At 38.1% G+C, this 17776-nt stretch overlaps 1 protein-coding gene across 2 annotated transcripts in view; it reads right to left on the bottom strand.

The window, feature by feature from the left end:
- Nucleotides 1–1710: 1710 nt before the first annotated feature.
- dagla (diacylglycerol lipase, alpha) overlaps nt 1711–17776 on the bottom strand; it is a 38448-nt gene continuing 22382 nt past the window's right edge. Inside the window, exons 7-21 of one of the 2 annotated variants that reach the window (XM_041986474.1) lie at nt 17318–17452; nt 17154–17231; nt 16793–16917; nt 16281–16431; nt 14920–15003; nt 14098–14175; nt 13803–13883; nt 13433–13575; nt 12016–12084; nt 11860–11932; nt 11366–11574; nt 10188–10314; nt 6224–6390; nt 5961–5978; nt 1711–5248 (exon numbers count right to left, since the gene is read on the bottom strand). In XM_041986474.1, the coding sequence (XP_041842408.1) occupies nt 4156–5248; nt 5961–5978; nt 6224–6390; nt 10188–10314; nt 11366–11574; nt 11860–11932; nt 12016–12084; nt 13433–13575; nt 13803–13883; nt 14098–14175; nt 14920–15003; nt 16281–16431; nt 16793–16917; nt 17154–17231; nt 17318–17452 (2631 nt within the window). In that variant the 3' untranslated portion in view covers nt 1711–4155. The remainder of the gene's footprint in view (nt 5249–5960; nt 5979–6223; nt 6391–10187; nt 10315–11365; nt 11575–11859; nt 11933–12015; nt 12085–13432; nt 13576–13802; nt 13884–14097; nt 14176–14919; nt 15004–16280; nt 16432–16792; nt 16918–17153; nt 17232–17317; nt 17453–17776) is intronic. The other variant, XM_041986482.1, reaches the window with a different exon arrangement.

Here is a 17776-nt window from a genome sequence, read left to right as displayed (position 1 = left end):
CAATGAACCAAACAAATCCAAATCTGCTTTTAAACAAACATCTCTGGTTCATATTCTAGAAATATACTAAACTTTTTTTTTACCCCGCTGGAAAAAAAAAAGATTTATTGGTTGACTGAACAAGATCAACCAATCAATCAAGATTTAATTCTATTCAATGCAATGGTCTTGAAGTAGAAAAATAAGTGTAAAAAACGATCATGATAACAAGTCATTACACTATTATAGGAATGGTTTGTTCATTTGTTCATAATAGATTAATAAGTTAGTTAATAAGAAGTTAATATATAGCTGGATACAAATATTACATGACAGATATAATATAATATAATATAATATAATATAATATAATATAATATAATATAAGCACAAGGATGAAAGGAAAAGGTCCACTGTCCAAATCTGATACTCAAAAATATACTGTATCACTAAAGAGCAACTTTTTTCATTTTGAATATTTATTAAACAGCTAAATTATATCATATTGAAACTGCAGGCTGATCCTTAGAAAAGTGAATACATTTGATCATTGACAAGACCATTCAGGAGAAATCATACATAAGTGATTTTCAAATAATCTGAGTGCATAATTAAAGTGCAAAGTTCAGAACCATCTCAGTTTCAGCCTTAGTGTTCATGTAAAATTCAGCTGAAACACTGTTAAAGTAATACTTAGGAAGGATGGACTGAATCACAGTTGAATCAGCTATGGCTGCAATGATAGTCCTTTTAACCAAACTCTACAACAACGTGTTACTTGCAAAGTCTGGCTCTGTAAAACAGACTGGTGAGTGTTTCATATCTGACAAAAGAGTAATCTGTGGAAATCTGAGTTTTTCTGGCCATGTGAAAGAACACTTCTTTGGATGATTTCCAAGAAAAAGAAACACTGATAAATTATTGGCACAAAGCTGCAAATGGATTAAGAATGTGAAAAGAAATCAAGTTAATTAAAAAAGCAAAAACAAAAAGACTTTGTTTGACATGGGGGTGGGGGTTCATTGCACTGCTTAAATGGGGCTTGTTATGTACCAGTTAAACCAAGTGGCTTAAATTATCTGCAGCAAAACATGCACTATTAATTACTGCAGTTTAGTGGGTATTGTTAAAGCCAAACCAGATATTTTATTGAGCTGCTCCATCTTAAGCTGGGCAATGGCCATGGATTTTACCAACAGCCTCTAGTTAGTTGTGAGGTAGTTAAATGCAACACTGATCTGTGAACAAGTTAATGAAAATAACACAATATGACACATTAATAAAAATCCACCCAGGCTGCTGGGAGCTCCTAATGTGTTTTAGCTTGGGCTGCTCATTTTGTTGGTGCTTAAGTTTCTTTCCTCTGGAAATGAAATTTTATACTTTGTGAGACATAATCCAGGGTGCATCACTTGTGTTATCAAACAGAAACCTCCCATCAATGCTGCATCATCCCATCAAACTCAACAGCCAGTTCTGGCCTCTATAAGACCTACTGTACACTCATAATATACTGCACCTACACTTGAGCTTAAAAAAGCTCCAACAACTCATCCAACCCTTTACTCAGAATATATCTGTGCCCAGTGAAACATTCTTTACATCAGGTTGCAAAATCTCTCTAAAGTTCTCCTAATAAGCAACAGTAATGTAGACAAAGACCATAGCCAACTTTGGACATGAGCATTATGTTAGTAACACATGATGAAAAAGTTAAGACAAAAACTCAAGTTTTCTCTCATAGTTTGTAGTTTATTCCATTACAGGCAGGGCAGTGAGGGACAGGGATAAAATACATTCTCATTGTGGGACAGGAGGAAGGGAAGCAAACCAGGTAAACATGGACAAGACATAGTTGAATTATTCCTTTCAATATAGACCAATTTATAAATCTGCCAATAGCTTGAATAAATAACTTTTTTCTACTTCAGTATTGATATCTTTAATACAGTCGTCTTATTGTTATATAGTTGTTCTCTACATGACTATTGGAATTCATCTTTTTTTATAGACATCTGCATAAATAATTACACATTAAAGACAGTGCTGTACACATCACGGTGGAAATAATTGGTGCTTTCTTTTAGCAGAGTTTAGTGTATGACCAGCTGCAAGCAAAGCTACTGCATGTAGGAAACTACAGGCCCAGCACTAGTGTATCTAACATGACTGGCAGCATGATCTGAGTGGTGTTGAAATGTAAACAGGCTGGACCTATGTGCTGTGAGTAACCACGGCAAATGTTATTCCAGTTAGAGTGGCTGCGTAGATCCAGGCTCCAGGCTTGATGGAGGCACTGCGCCAAAGGTCACTGTGAGAAGGCTGTCACTCTGCAGCATGTCTCACCACTTTGACACATTTGTGAAGAAATGGGGGGCAAAAAAAAAAAAAAAAAAAAAGTTGTCACCAGAATGTCAAATACCACTCAGACAGAAAACAAGCCGAACTAGATTAACTCCTTACATTTGGGAAAAGTCTAAAACGATCCTCACACTGTGCTAAAACTGAGATAAAAAACCACTGACATCAAACCAATCTGTTGCAAAAGCAATAAGGATAATACTATCAAATACGGCAAGAAAAGTGATAACAACATTAACTGTAATAAATAATGCAAATTGTGAGCAACCTGTTACAACCAGACTGAAAGATGTGAAAGATTTTGTTCCACATACAGTATTTAGAATTGGCATAATGTTCAAGCCCATTCATTCAGAGTCCAACTCCAAGGATGAACCAGATTAAAGGGAAGCAAACACCCTGACAGTCAAAATGACTTGAGAGCACCATCAGAACAAGAGAAACAACATCCTGGGACACCTTTCGGATATGCAGTTTGGTCCTGTCTGGCAACCTGGTCATGTGAATAGCCTCTCACAAGTTTGAGTTTTCATATGATGATAATATTTGGCCATGTTTAGAGCTTATTTACTGTGGTTTTATACCAGCCATGCTACTTTGAAATGCATAGGGCATGCACATTCTGACCTGGGCACATTGCTAAGAGCTCTCTAGAGAAATGTACAGTAATTAGCAAGTTTGTTATATGTTAATACCCAACGTGCAGAGGTTTTGTTTTTGTTTTTATTTAAAGCCATGGCAGTGTTTTAATGTCAGGATGACATCTATTTCATGGTGTTGCTGTGTAACAGTCTACATGGGAACAGACAGAATTGCTAAGGAAGGAGATAACCTAAGCCTGTGTTTAAATAAAGCAATATCCATATACATATACAAAATTACATCTCATAAATACATTTGGCAAGACAATGTATTCTTTTTTCTTTCCTTTTTTTGGCAAAGGGGGTAAACTGAGCAAAATGCAATGTGCAAGAGTAACCAAATGTCAATCTAAGTGTCTTAGTGACAAGTTCTCTTCAAGAAGAAATCAATAAAAAATAAAGTTTTCATGCATTATAAAGTGTAATCAAAAGACTTAAAACATCCATAGGCATCTGTAATAACGTTTTGTCACAATCACTAAATGTTTAAGACACATGTATTCTCACCAACATAACACACTTACTCTCTTTCACAAAGTCAATTCTTTGTAGTCCTGAGGAACGTTTCTTCATGTCTTCTCAAGTCTCTTTATTAACAAATTTGTCCATCTTCACATTCTTGATGTAAAAAATAACAATAAGAATAATCATCATAATAATATTTAAATAAAAGCTGGACAAGTTTCCAAAGCTGTTGAAGATGCAGGAAGTTGTAAAGTACATCTAACCCAATGATGTGCCTATGCTAACCTCTTCTACAGTGTTAGTTTCTGAATCCCTGCTAGGTTAACTATTTTCCCTTTGATTTTCTACGTTGCGGACTTGATGTAACGTGAACATTTCCCCGCATGAGTGAGACAACAGAGTTTTGGAATGACGATGTGAAGCTACAGTTGTTTATATACATCCATAAGCAGCAAAGCCCCCTGGCATGCAGAGAGAGGTATCTTTTTCTTTTTTTGACGTTGCAACATTGTGAAAATGTTATAAACAGAGTTCAAAGGGGACACCTGAAGAATGAATAAAGGTTTGTGAGTTGGTCTGTCAAGTTCTGTCATTGGATCTCTGATGAGTGACTGCATTCCATTACATGCGTGTACTGTGATATGTTTTCAAATTTGGACTACTGCACCTTTCAGCTTAGAGCAAAGGGCACTGGGACCTTCAGAGCACATCAAACCATTGATGAGAGTGTGTTCTCTTCAGGACAGTGGCAAGGGCTAGATGTTCGTAAGGAGTGCATGGCAGGTGGGGCACCTTCACTAGGGGAAAGGTCGTTGAGCTCCTCGGATGATGAAAGAGGGAAGGAGGGGGACAAAGATATCCCTGAAGAGGGATCAGCAGATCCAGCAAAAGTGCGTGGAGGCTTAGGGACTAGATTGGGCTCCAGTGTCGCTCTTGCTAGAAGTTGTTTGTCATCTAATTGTTGTCCATCTCCAAGACACTCACCCTGCCCAAAAGATCCCCGGCCTGACTCTGACTCCCCATCAGAGAGCTCCAGAGGCGGGGAGCTGCTGCCGTCCAGTCTGAATAGGGAGTCCAAGTACTGGGCAAACTCCAAAACTGCCTGACTGGGGTTTCCATTAGATAGCTGGGGTGGAAGGTTAGAAGTTGTGGTGTCTGCACCTAACCGTTTCTCTGCTGTCTCCATCTCCCAGTCCTCCTTTCCTCTATCCATAGGTCTAGAGCCAGTTTGTGGGCTTAGGGGAGCAGTAGGTGTGCTCCCTGGGCTGTAGATCCCAGGTATCTGTTCCCCATCAGGTAGCAATGTTGGCGTGGCGTTAGGCTCTGGTTTGAAAGGCTGAGCCAAAACACTCTGCTTCAGAGGAGCTGGGGAATGATGTCCACTGTAGTGAGGTGTGGCTGGAGACAGCCTTGTGGGATAATCTGGGGTGGATCTGGATTCCATTGGGGTAAAGAAGGGTCCCACCTCACCCAGATGTTCTGGCGTGGCTTGGCAGAGTGAGTCTGCAGCCAATAGTTCAGTGCGAGAGCTAAGAGATGGGTTCTCCTCTGGTATTGGGGCATCCAAAGGGAATGGTAGGCTACCCAGCATTGGTGAGCCTCTTAACGCAGCTGAAGAGCGTCGGGAATCCAGACTGTAGATTGACTCTGCATCTGAGAGGCTCTCCATGATGGCCAGTGGTGCTTTGCGATCCCTCAGCTCAACTGCTAGACGCTCCCGAGCTCCACGCAGCACTACGGGCACTGGGGGAGGAGGGCACTCAGAGAAACCATCCAGAGATATTTCAGACTGGGCACATGAACTAGAGGAAAGGAGAAGAGCGGGTTGGAGAGTAATGACGGGGAAAGGAGGGGAGAGGGGATCCAAAGCACAAGACAGACATGAAAAGTGGGTCAAAACAGCTTGCATAGGGTTGAAGAGGGGAAAACGAGTATACGTTAGTAGTCAAACTATATCTAGATTCTACAGACTATGTGATCACTGCAATAAATCACGTAGATGAAAGAAAGAACAAAGAATGGGACTGGGAGGTCAGGGGTGCCAATTATTTTGCTAACGCTTGTCTCCTTGTGTCTGCTCTAAGCCCGAAACCAAGAAAATGTTCCTCCTACACAATCTTCAAATCTAAACCCTTAATTTCAAATAAAAGCAGACAAAGAGGTTTCTGGAGGAGCTTGTAAGGAAGAATCTCAGGTGTATTATTCCTTGCATCTCTTTCTCATCTCCTTGTCTGGAGCGAGGAGACATGTTAGCATAATGAAAGACACCCAAGGAGTGTGACCCAGTAGTGAATGTATGCTCTTGTACTAGCAACCAATACAGGAGAGAAAACATAATTCAACTGTTACTACCAGGAGTTCACACTGACTTCGGACATGGGCTAAACCAGAGAGGGCGAGGTGGAAATTGAATACTACCATACGTTGCAACTGCTCTGTGGTTAGACAGCGTGCAGGCGTGCATGAGAGAAGGGAGCATATTGTGCAAAGTTAGTACTAGCATGCTTTGCTTACCGTGACAATGGTTTTTGTCTTTTTTTTGTTTTTTTTTTTAAACAAAACAGAACAGACAAGAACAATCATTTTGAGAAAACAGAACAGCAGTTAGTGGCAATACTGTCTTTTAGTACTACAAAGTAAAAGACTACAACTACTGTTTAGCATGAGCTTTACATCACTACAAGCCAAGTTGTAGAAACTGGCAAGACAAAAGTTTTCAAGCATTTCATATATTCTTTGAGGCTCAAATACATCACATCAGTGCCTAGTGTACTAACCGAACACTACTGTTCCTGCGGTGGTGGGTTGTAGGCGTTGGCTGCTGAGAGGATGTTGATGCATCCATGAATATGGACTCTGGATTCAAATCCACTTCTGTGGGGCTCACCATGATCTTGGCTGCTGATAGCAAAGCAGTTTTCCCTTTATTATAGTTCTCCAGCACCTGTTAAAAGCACAAAAGTACATGACTGCAAAGATTAATGTTTGACAGTGGCCTGAGTGCTGGGAAGATGTGCAGATGAGCGCAGAATCAAGCAGAGACCTTAATACAGATAAAAACAGAAGATCAGTTGAACTATAGAAAACTAATCCACCCATTCAACTGTTACAACTAGACTGTTAAAAAGGTTTACTTTTGAAAAAGGACTGTAGTTACAGCTTATGCAGCAACAAGAGACAAAACTGTTTCTCCTTTGAAAAAAAAATCCTTTGACTTGGTGGGATTTATATAAAAAACAAATGGTTTAAAAAGGACAACCAATGTCTAATCCACTGGACATTATTAATTTGGGAAAACAGTTTCGGCACAGAATGTCAAGTTTTCATCCCTTGACAATGGTGAGAAAAACCAAATGTACTTGTAATAGTTAAAAAAAAACTACCTACGCATTTAGATCACCAGTGGAAAGATTATGCTGTTGATAAAATAACACTTTCCAAGTAACCACTATAAATATACCTGGCACGACATATGATTTCATTTGTCAACAAAGCGTTATAAAATGTAGTCCAGTTCAGATAAACGTAAATACAATCTAAAGGTGAGTTTGTGCCCACTCAAACTGACATGAAACACCAACAACAGTCATGATTCCTGAGTGAGCACTACACAAGACCTACATTACCTCTATTATATTATTACAAACCACATTACAGCATTGTAGAAGAACATATAAGAAAAACTCTGATCTAAACCGTGTTCTGTTAACTGATATGACTATGAGCGAGGCAAATACTAACGGTAAATCACATCAGCACACGATTACAATTATTTGGTTCATTTTAATGAATTAAAACACAGCATGTTATTGTATATATATATATAAATAAAAAAAAACATCCGAAAAAATAAAGACACAAACCAACACACATATGTTTTAAGAAAGCATACATTTGACAATGGAGTGGAATGATAAAGCAACATACTGGAAATCTACCAGACATAAGTTTAGTAAGTTAAAATATTAACACATACAATGTTTATTAAATATGTTTGGGTTATGCAGATGGTTAAAGATCATATGTGACAATATGTTACAGGTATGTAGGTAATATGTATATGTAATATGTAGGTAATGTACAGGTAGGTAGTATGAGACCAGTGGTACATGACATCAATGCTGCAAGTGACAAATCGCAGCGAATATTTGGCACAAAAACAATAAATGCATCACTTCCAGTTGGGGCACAATGATGGCAACAAATGACGTTAAAAAAAAAAACACAAACACAAATGCATACTTGAGGTTTGCACTAATTTAAATTGCACTGCAGTTATAGCTGCCAGCCATAGATGATTCATATGATGAAAGCACATTATGATGTTTAATAACATAAAACACACCAGTTCAGGAAATTTTTTCAGAGACCTGTGAGCAGCAGCAATTTTATGGTGGAACAGGGAAGTGAAGCAAAGTCGAGTACACTATAATTACACATTTGTTCCCCTTGTTACTTCATCGATGCCTGATGGGTTACCAAAAATTTCTTCATGGAATTAAAACTGAGGAAAAGATGAATATGTGTTTTTGAAAAGGAAAGAGAGCAGATAGCCAAAAAGACGAGCTTCAGCTACCAAAAACCCCAGCCAAGATGAATGAAAGATCAGTTAATATGGAAGAAATTATGTTACCATGGAACTTTCTAAATACAAAGACAACTTGTTACAAGGTTAGAAAGTTCATGCCAAAGCACTTGAGTGAGCTGGAAAAGAATAAAAAGTTGATTAAGAAAAGCTGGACAATAAATTTTAATAGGAAGAGAAGGAGGGCTGGTAGGTTTGGACACATGCAAGGTTGTTAAAAATGACTTTTAGATTACGTACTGCTCTGCCATCAGATATACCACTTTTAATATTAAACTTTGTCTTCTTAGTCAAGTCCGTATGCACTGAAACAAATTCCACTATTTGGTAGTTTTGTCATGTACACAAGCTAATGAGGGCAAAGTCTAATACTGAGAAAGTTTAAACAAGAGAATCAGAGAGATTATTTGACACTTGTAAACTGCAGACCTGATATTGTAAAGAGCTATGTGCTTCTACTCTCCTTAGAGGAAGATTTTCTGTCTGTGTACAGGCAGACTTCTCAGAAACAGGAGTGGGAATCACATCTTTGTGAGGGTGAGAGATGGGTGGTTCTGATTGGGTTTGTGCTGGAATGCATGAGCTATTTTCAGCTGGAAGTGCTCCTGTGGGAGGGCTGGAAGAGATGACAGAAAGAGGAGGGACAGACACCAAACATGGCTGAAAGGCTGAGGTATAGTCTGATAGAGAAGGCGGAAGCACAGACTCTGCATCTGGAAAAGAGGGAGAATTGACAACAGCCGAAGGGTCTGAGACAGAGTTCGTCTCTGTAAAGGAGGCAGTGCAAGACGGGTGTTTTTGTGTGGCAGGAAAATCAGGAGGGGGAGTACTGTTTAGCTCTTTCTCTGGGGTTAAAAATACAGTGCTGCTGGTTGGCTGATCAACTCCCAGTTCCTCTGGTTCCAAAAACACCTGCTCAGGCAGGACACAAAATGGTTCCAGTACCTGCAGAAACACCAGAGGTATCATACTACAAACTACGTACATCAAACACACACTTTATACATACACTAAAATATAACATATTTCAACATACCCTTGAAAGAAGAAGGATGACCCACAAATAAAGGCAGAGACAAGTATACACACACAATGTGTACAGACAAGACTCAACATAATAATGTTAACTTTGCAGACACAAAAAAGTTGCAAACCCCATTGTGGATCCTTTACATGCAAGCATTCATATTAACACCCTGTTACGCAAACAGATGGTCAACGTCTTAGAAGAACCAGAGAAGACCCAGAGAAGACCCAGAGCCAACCGTGAGCGAACAGATCCCATGCTTTGAGACAGGAGCAATGTGGAGGAGACAAAAAAGTGTGGTGAGTTGTAGGTTAAAAATGGTTCACATGCATAAATTTACTGGAGAGTTGGATTAAATCCTTCAAATGCCTCAAAAACATTTCTTAACTCATATCACTAAATGATAAAACTAATCTGTTTTTAATAGCAGTGCAGCTGAATAAATCAGCCATGGCATCTATAGCAATCATTTGATTTAAAATCCAAAAAGATTATAAATGAATAATCCTTCTTCAATAGCATTTTTATCTATTAATGCCGAAAGTTCTACACAGGGTTTAATGACATGCTTTCCATTCCATGTTTAATAATATATAACGCACTTAAAAGACGTAAATAAAAAGTGCATAGATGCTGTACAAAATCTATGAGGCTATAGCTGAAAATGCTCTTTTAGGAGCCCCAAAGTAAAGTTTTGTTTTCTTAAAGTGTGTCACTACTAAATTTGGAGAGACTTACTGATTATTTAAATGCTGATACATTTCTAAACTCTTTTGTACTGCACTAGTCAAAACTGATCAGCCTGTGCTGAGACAGAAGATCTTTTGTTGATTTTTAACCAAACGCACCATCTCTATAGAGATATTATTGAAGAAAGCTGCTGGTCTTTATCTTTATTTCAAAATGTATGATGACAATTTGCCTTTTTCAACAGGTACTTTTTCCCTTTCATGAACCATTGCTAAAAATATGCATCTGAATTTGTATAGTCAGAAGCAGCTAAGACACACTCATTCATCATTTTAATCACCAAGTAGTGGAAATCAAGAACAAGGTTAAGAGGCCAATTCTTTGCCATTTCAAATAAACTCCACAAAAAGGAAGAAAAATTATCTGCATGTACACAGACCTTGTTTAGGCCCTCTATCACCATGTGGGGCATGTGCTCGTTCAGCATGGCAGGTGATATGATGACCTCATTGAAGGCCTTGTTGTCCCCCCACAGAGCCGAGTAGGTCGGCTCTTCCTGGCCACAGCTACAGAGGCAAAGAGACACACAGTCTGTTAGTCACAGAGAAACATGATGTAAACACACACATTGATTTACTCATACTAGATTTGATAAATAATCTGAAAATTGATAAAGGACAAAAACCCCTATTTACAATCAATGCCCTCTACAAGGTTTGTAGAGGAGGCTGAGGATGTCTTTTATTGACTGCTGCTAAATACTGTTTTCAACTCAATAAAATATATAAATACTAGAAATTTTTCCTGGATCAAATGTTACAGAAAGCCATTTGTGAAAACATTAAGAATAATGAAATAACTTAAATGGAAAGCTTGGTGTGTGTCAGTGCTACTTGAATAAAAACAAACAAACAAAAAAAGATAAATAAATGTATGTGACGTACCGAATTGGGCTTTAAAATTTCATACATTTTTACTTAAAACTGATGAAAGAATTTTAAAATGGATCCCAGTTTTTCAATTAGAATTAAACAGTTTTTAGATTTAGGAAATTCTATACTTCAATTTCCAAATAAGACATTCAACTTGACTACTTATATATATTTGCTTAGTATCATGTTTGGTGATCAGCAACTTTGGCATAACTGGGTCTAAAATGCACAGACCATTTGTGCCACAGGATTTTCTACCATGATGCAGATGGTGGCTAAAGCTTAAAGTGGCTAGACCAATGCAACACAAATACAATGTCAGCAAGCATCAGTGGAACAAAGACGAGAATGTTGTCACTCCACTCCATATCCATACTCCTCCATAATCCAGCAATTAAACATTTGGCTTAACTGCTATTTATCTATCCAAACTGTTATAAAACCAGTGATATGTGTTCTGATTCTGTCTCAATGCTCAGCTAATACAGGATGAATGTGCTTAGCAGCTGTGACAGAACACAACTCTTCGGATTCTCCTGAGGTAAGTGATTCAGCTTTTGATTTTCCATTTAGTCACATTCCCAGATCTCATTTCTAGAGTTTTCAGAAAACATACAGTAAAACAGCCACAGAAATTAAGCTCACTTTTGGTTTAACTGCAATAATCAACCCACAGTTTTCTTACTATGTCTCTGGTGGATGGTTGTGCACAACATGGATGATCCTGCCCGGAGGGTAAAGGGGTGTGGAGGCTGACAGGGCAATGCTGAGGTCACTGGGGTGTAGCCACAGGCGACTGCTGGGGGGTGCCGCAGGCTGAGATTGAGGATCATCGTCCTCCACTGGAAGCTCTGATTTGGGGATGCACTTGGTGCCTCCTGCAATGATTCTCCACTGTTCACAAAACAAATAAGACCCATTACATTTCTTAATATCTACATTTAGCTTGTCTAAAGCTGTTTATGTTGTCTGCAAAATGAAGGTCTTAACATATTTTACAAAATTATCAAGAGATAACTGCAGTGAAAGGTTGTGTGGACAAACAATACAAAACTGAATGAGGCTTGGAATGTTTGTGACAAACTCTCTTATTTCCTTTTCAGAAAGCACTTTATTCAATTCTTGCAAATGACTAATCACTTATAAGTCTTCTTCTATAGTAGCAAGAGTTTAAGTCACCTTTGGCTTGTTACTTTTCTGTAAGACTTCCAGAAGGTGTCGTCGGAAACCCTCCAATTGTGACAGGCCGAGCCTATGAGAAATCAGAGATTATTGTGGTAATAATGGAGAAAAATAAAACTAACCACCGTACGCTTAGTACAGTATCAGAGGTACCTTGGTACCAGGTCTTTTCCTAACACCACGGATGTGACAAACTCTTTAGAGTACTCCATGGCATCCTCACTGGGCACATAAAAGAGAAACACATCAAACAAAATCAGCCAGATAAATGATGAGTTCAGAATATGTTCTCTGTTAAAAGAAAAAAAAATCACATTTCTAAAAAAAGAATTAAATCTGATCATACATGCTTAAATGATCAGAGTTGTGCAAATAGCAGTGTGGACTGTGGACCGTCCTACATAAAAGATTTAAGGGATATATTGAAATAAAGGATCAGAAACCTGAGAGCATTCGTAGATATATAGCATAGCATTTCAACATATAATCCTTTAAACTGAAACAAAACCTGTATTCCTACAGAAGAGGTTGATCTGCCTTCACATGTGTACATGTATAGTTCTACAGTCATTTGGCATAATGCTTTTATCCAAAGCGAATTAAATCTGAGTAAGAACAACACAAGCAAGAATTCAAAGAAAATGGCACATCATAATTAAGACTCATAATATATCACTCAGTATCTAACACAAGTGCATTCAAAAGCGTCATTTTCTATAAACAGAACGATTATCAAATGTAATATTTACTTTGAAACAGACACGATCAAGAGTGCTAATATTTTCCATGAGTGGAATAAGATAATTCAGTTGTCTTATTCCACTCACTCAGTTCAGTGACACACAGGTGTACTGCAGCATGATGCCAACTGCTGTTACAAACTTTTCTTCATTTTTCTTCAGGGGTGGCTATACCACAACATAAAAATGTCAATGTATCAATAACTTGTCATGTGTTAAGTGTCGTCTTGGTCCAATGATGTCAAAATGTGAACAGTATGATGAAGAGAACTGTTTATATACAATCTATCATTGAACCAGAACATTTAGTGGTTGATTCATGACGCTTATTTTTTATTTTGTTTGTGTGGTTAATCACCTTGTTAGAAAGCAGTATGTTTATGTACACTGAAGAGTTGTACCTAGTTCACCTTAAGATTATAGTGTACAAAAAGTCAATTATCCTGATCTTTTTGTGAGCATTGCATGTGTACGGCCGGTCTGTCACAATTTGCAATTGATTCAGTTACTAAATCTTTGCATTGAGGTGGTGATAAATTGAAATATTAAAACTGCTGTTGCTGACGTTAACAAGTGAAGAAAAAAAAGCACCTATAAATAAAAAAAAAACTACTGAGAGCCACATGGATAAGGCACATAACACATAACAACCACCACCCCCATGTGGACTCAGAGATATTCTTTTTTTCGTACCTGTATGTAATAAAGTAAAATATCAAAAACCACAAATAAAAAATTAATAAAATAAAAAAAGCATCATTTAACCAACCAGAAAGAATGATCATCTATTGTTAAGATTGACCTATATTGTGTATAACAGACTTAATCACCTGAGAAGTCCACCAGGTGGAGAGTAAGAGTAGCAGTGAAGTGTAGGGTACTGAGGTCTCAGCAGGAAGGACAGAATAGCAGCAGTGCCTGCACCAAGCGAATGTCCAACTATCACCAGCCCATAGTGCATGGTGCCCTTGCTCTGTGTAAGGGAAAGCCAGAATTATTATACTCAATACAGCACACTTTTGTTATTTTGAAAAGGAAAACTTTACTCTGACAATTTGTTTCTGCAACAAGATTCAGAATAGAGTAATGCTTCATATCTGCTATAGCTCTGAATGAAGAACAGTGGTGATATCAAAAGAAATTCAGACCGAACAGGATCATTACAGAGCCTTTCTTTCCTCAGTATACTGAGTCACTCACCAGGTCTCTTCCAAAAGCCTGTGACAAGATCATTTCCTGCTCCAGTTTCTTCTTAATGTATTCTGCTGAGTAAACCATTCCCTGGAGAGAAAGAGGGAGAGATTCAATGGAGAGAGCAAAATGAGACAGAAAGCAATATGGACAGGAAGTCCGTCTCAATAATCTTTTCTTAAAATATTAATAGCAATTATGTTACTAACAGCTGAAATTACCTATGAAGAACACAGGGATTTAAAAAGATGGAAAAAAAACTTGTGGGATTGTGCAGTTGCAGGCGAGTCATTTAATTTCTTACCTTGTGACCAAGCCAGGTCCCATGCTGCTCCTCCACAGGCAAACGCTCAGAGTCCCCTGTCAGATCAGTCAAGGCATCCTGAAACACACAAGACAAATTAAAAAGTCTACAGACAGCATAAAGCAGGAAAAATAAATGAAAAAACACACATTTATTTAAAGGGGCACGTATTAGCTAAAATACTTAATCATCAAAATCTTCATTTTCAGTACAAACTAATATAACCAAGCGATAAAAGACTATAAAAGAATTATGTGAGCTTCTGTACATTCCATATGACAGATTCATTTTCATTTTAGACACACATGAGACATGGAAAAAAAACAAAACAAAACAAATAAAAAACCTCACTTAAACTTTTAAAGCAAGGATTTAGTAAGATAAAGCAACACAAATAGCCAGGGCTCCTTAGATTTACTTATTAACATGTTGCACGTTATTCTTTAATCTTTGTGCATTTATAATGTAATTAGAAGCTATTTTCCTCTTAAGGCAATCTGCCTTTCACATTCAGCTAAACTTTGATTACATTTCTCAACTGCTGGCCCAATTCAATTAAAAATTACTACAAGAATCTTCCAAAATGCTTATGAATAAAAAGATATAGGAGATTACTCTCCAAGAGTGGACAGTCACGCTCTTGCTCTCTTTGTGGAGGGTGTGGGAGTTTGCAAATACAATACTAAACCATGAGCGCTCCACCTCCTCTGGAGGTGTTAGTGCTGTGAGGTCAGATAATATTTTGGAAAAAAGAAACGTGATTGTGATTCGTGATTTAAAAAAAGCAGACAAATTAAAAAACTAAAATGAAATACAGATCACCTTTGGTGAAAGGGTCCCTCTGATACTGATGACAACTTTCTTCTTTGCATGATCCACCGCCACAAAGAAGGGAGTCTCATAAACCTTTTACAAGATGGAGATATAAGCAGAGTTAAGAAAAGTGTTAAGAAAATGTTTTGAATCTAAGTAATGAAAGAGATGATGTGTGTAAATTGTAGCTCTCTTTGACACAGACCCTATTCTGAAAGGAAGACTCTAAAGAGCCACTCCTCCCCATTCTGCATCCACACTTAAGAAGGATGTGTTTAAGTTGTTATAGTTTAAGATGCAGCTCAGCAAGCTGAGCAACTGCTTAGTCTTAATAATCAAGCCTTTCCTATCTTGGAACTGTACATGGCCATAAATCAGGGAATTTATGGCTGGAAACTCAGTGTTGGTTGACGTCACTTAGAAGCACACTGCTTTACAAATTAGTGGCTCAAGTACAAGTTTTAGTACTGAAGAAATTATATATTTTTTTATATATATATATATATATATATATATATATATATATATACATACACACACACACACACACACGCACACACACATATATTTGCAATGAGGAGACTGTTATGTCTTTTATAAACTGTTTCCGAATATAAAAACAAAAAGGAGGGGAGTAAAGCTATACTTGTAAGGCCCGAAGCAGAGCAGCTATAAATAATGCAGATTATTTAACTAATGTGTTAATCACACCTTTGTTGTTGTTACCTTTATTTGACAAGCTGAGACATTTTGTAGTCCCAAGTGCAACATTATTGCCAATTATTCACATTTTTACACCAGTTTAAACAAAAAGGAGTTTTGCAAAACAGGTTTATAACAAACATGGACAGGGCAGCAACATATTAAATGGCTGCAGTTACTACACTTATATAAAATGTCTACAATCCTCTCCATAGTGATGTCTTGGCATCTAAATAATCAGCTGAAATTAACTGTAAAGTACCTAATCACAGTGGCAGTTTAGTACAACATTCATATGAAGAGATGCTGACAGCATTTGCAGTCCTGAAACACCTGACTTACAGCTTAAGATTGAAACAGCTTTCCCTACCCCTGACCCCATATCTCAGCAACTGCATAGCTGAGTTAAGTCTTTAAATAAACAGGCACAAATGAAGGTCGAAACTACAATATAAGGCCAATGACAGTAGTAAGACACTTGTTTAACAAAAGTACTGCCTGTGTTATATGCACCTTAACCATTATTATCAGGGGTGATGAGAAAAAAAAAACATTCAACAATGTTTCCCTGATCACATAAAACCCTTTCATAAAGCTCATCCTGTTTAATGACGAAGTAAAACCCAAACACTTCTGACTGCTTGTTGGCCAGTTGTCGGATTACTCACAGCGTCATGGCAAGATGTGTAGACAATGTGAACCTGCTTGAGATCTCTATCAAGGAAGTGTCTGCGTATGGCAAGGACATTGCAGCCACAGCAATTATCCTCCTCCACCGTGACAGACTGAGTCAAGCGAGAGCCGGACACGGATGTGCAGCTGGGTACAAAAGGAAACATAACAAGAAATAAAATAAATACATAATATTAAAGAAATAAAAAGGAAATCAGTGCAAGATTGTTTTTAGAAACAGTAGACAAAATAGATGCGACAAAATGACAGTAACAGCTAGTTAGTTAAAGATATACTTTGCATTCCAGTGCTAGAAATCTGGGTGAGAGAATGTGATAAATTCGACACTGCTTGTGTCAGTTAGTGGGTCTAACTAGAGTGGTATTGTCTCAGTGGATTAGCACTTGGCAAGTGTTGACGCATGTGAAATTTGATCTGCACTAAAGAGGCTCATGAGACACAGAGAACAAATAGATAAAACTGTGCGGGTGTATGTTTGAGTGCTTACGGGCAGGAGCTCACGAGGCGGCACAGCCCACAGGCGGGCTTCCTCATCAGGTACATGGGCCAACCATATGCAGCCAGAGCAAAGAGCATGTAATAACATACATCTTTGTACATGTTCATCTCAGACTGGGAGAGGGGAAAGGGGAAAGAGAGAAGCATACCTCTATCAGCATAACAATAACATGAAAAATATCAACATATAATTTTAGTTGAAGACATACAGCATGCTGCAAACGTTTCAGGAATTTCTCACATTTGAAACCTTTTAACACTTACAAGAGACCCGTTCCATGTGGGTTACAACATAACATTAACACAAGTTGAATTTGGCTTCGTCAGTTAATCTCACAGCAGAAACTCACCGAATTCTTCAGGTCCAAGTATCTAGTATTACGAGTGACAGGCATCCCTGACAAGAAGGCTAAGATGTCATTGTTGGCCTGTGAAAGAGAAAAATAAAGTGTTTTAAATAATTTGAATACATCAAACTTTTTCCCAACATTTTTTTTTTTGCAAAGATTGATACCTGATCCAGAATAGAAGATCTCTTAGACCTCTGTCTCTGGCGGAGAAGCACCAGACCAGCAATAATATCACTCGGAACAATATCCAAATCTCTGAAGAACTCTGCGAAAAGGCTTGCCACTTCTGAATATGCATCCTGGACATAAAAACAGCACATATGAGGATGGGTTGGTAATGCAGAGCAACAAAAATGTCAGAGTCACCAAGGACTTCCCAAGCAATTCCCCCACTCAGGGACTAATAAAGGTTTCTTATTCCATTCTCATCATCATGTAACAGGTAAACTGTGTAATGCTAGGGCCAGACAGCACATTACTGGAACACACGGTGTCAAAACTCATCACTGTATCCTGATGCACATCATTCCAGTAGAAAGCACATGCCTGGGAGAATATCTTGTATAAAGAACAAAAAAATGTTGCTATGAAGGGGAGGTGGTTTCCCCAGGAGCCGGGACCCG

This window comes from Melanotaenia boesemani, chromosome 1 (genome assembly GCF_017639745.1).
Source record: "Melanotaenia boesemani isolate fMelBoe1 chromosome 1, fMelBoe1.pri, whole genome shotgun sequence".
NCBI lineage: Eukaryota > Metazoa > Chordata > Actinopteri > Atheriniformes > Melanotaeniidae > Melanotaenia > Melanotaenia boesemani.
The sequence above is the reverse complement of the archived record's forward strand: the minus strand, read 5'-3'. Positions and strand labels throughout refer to the sequence as shown.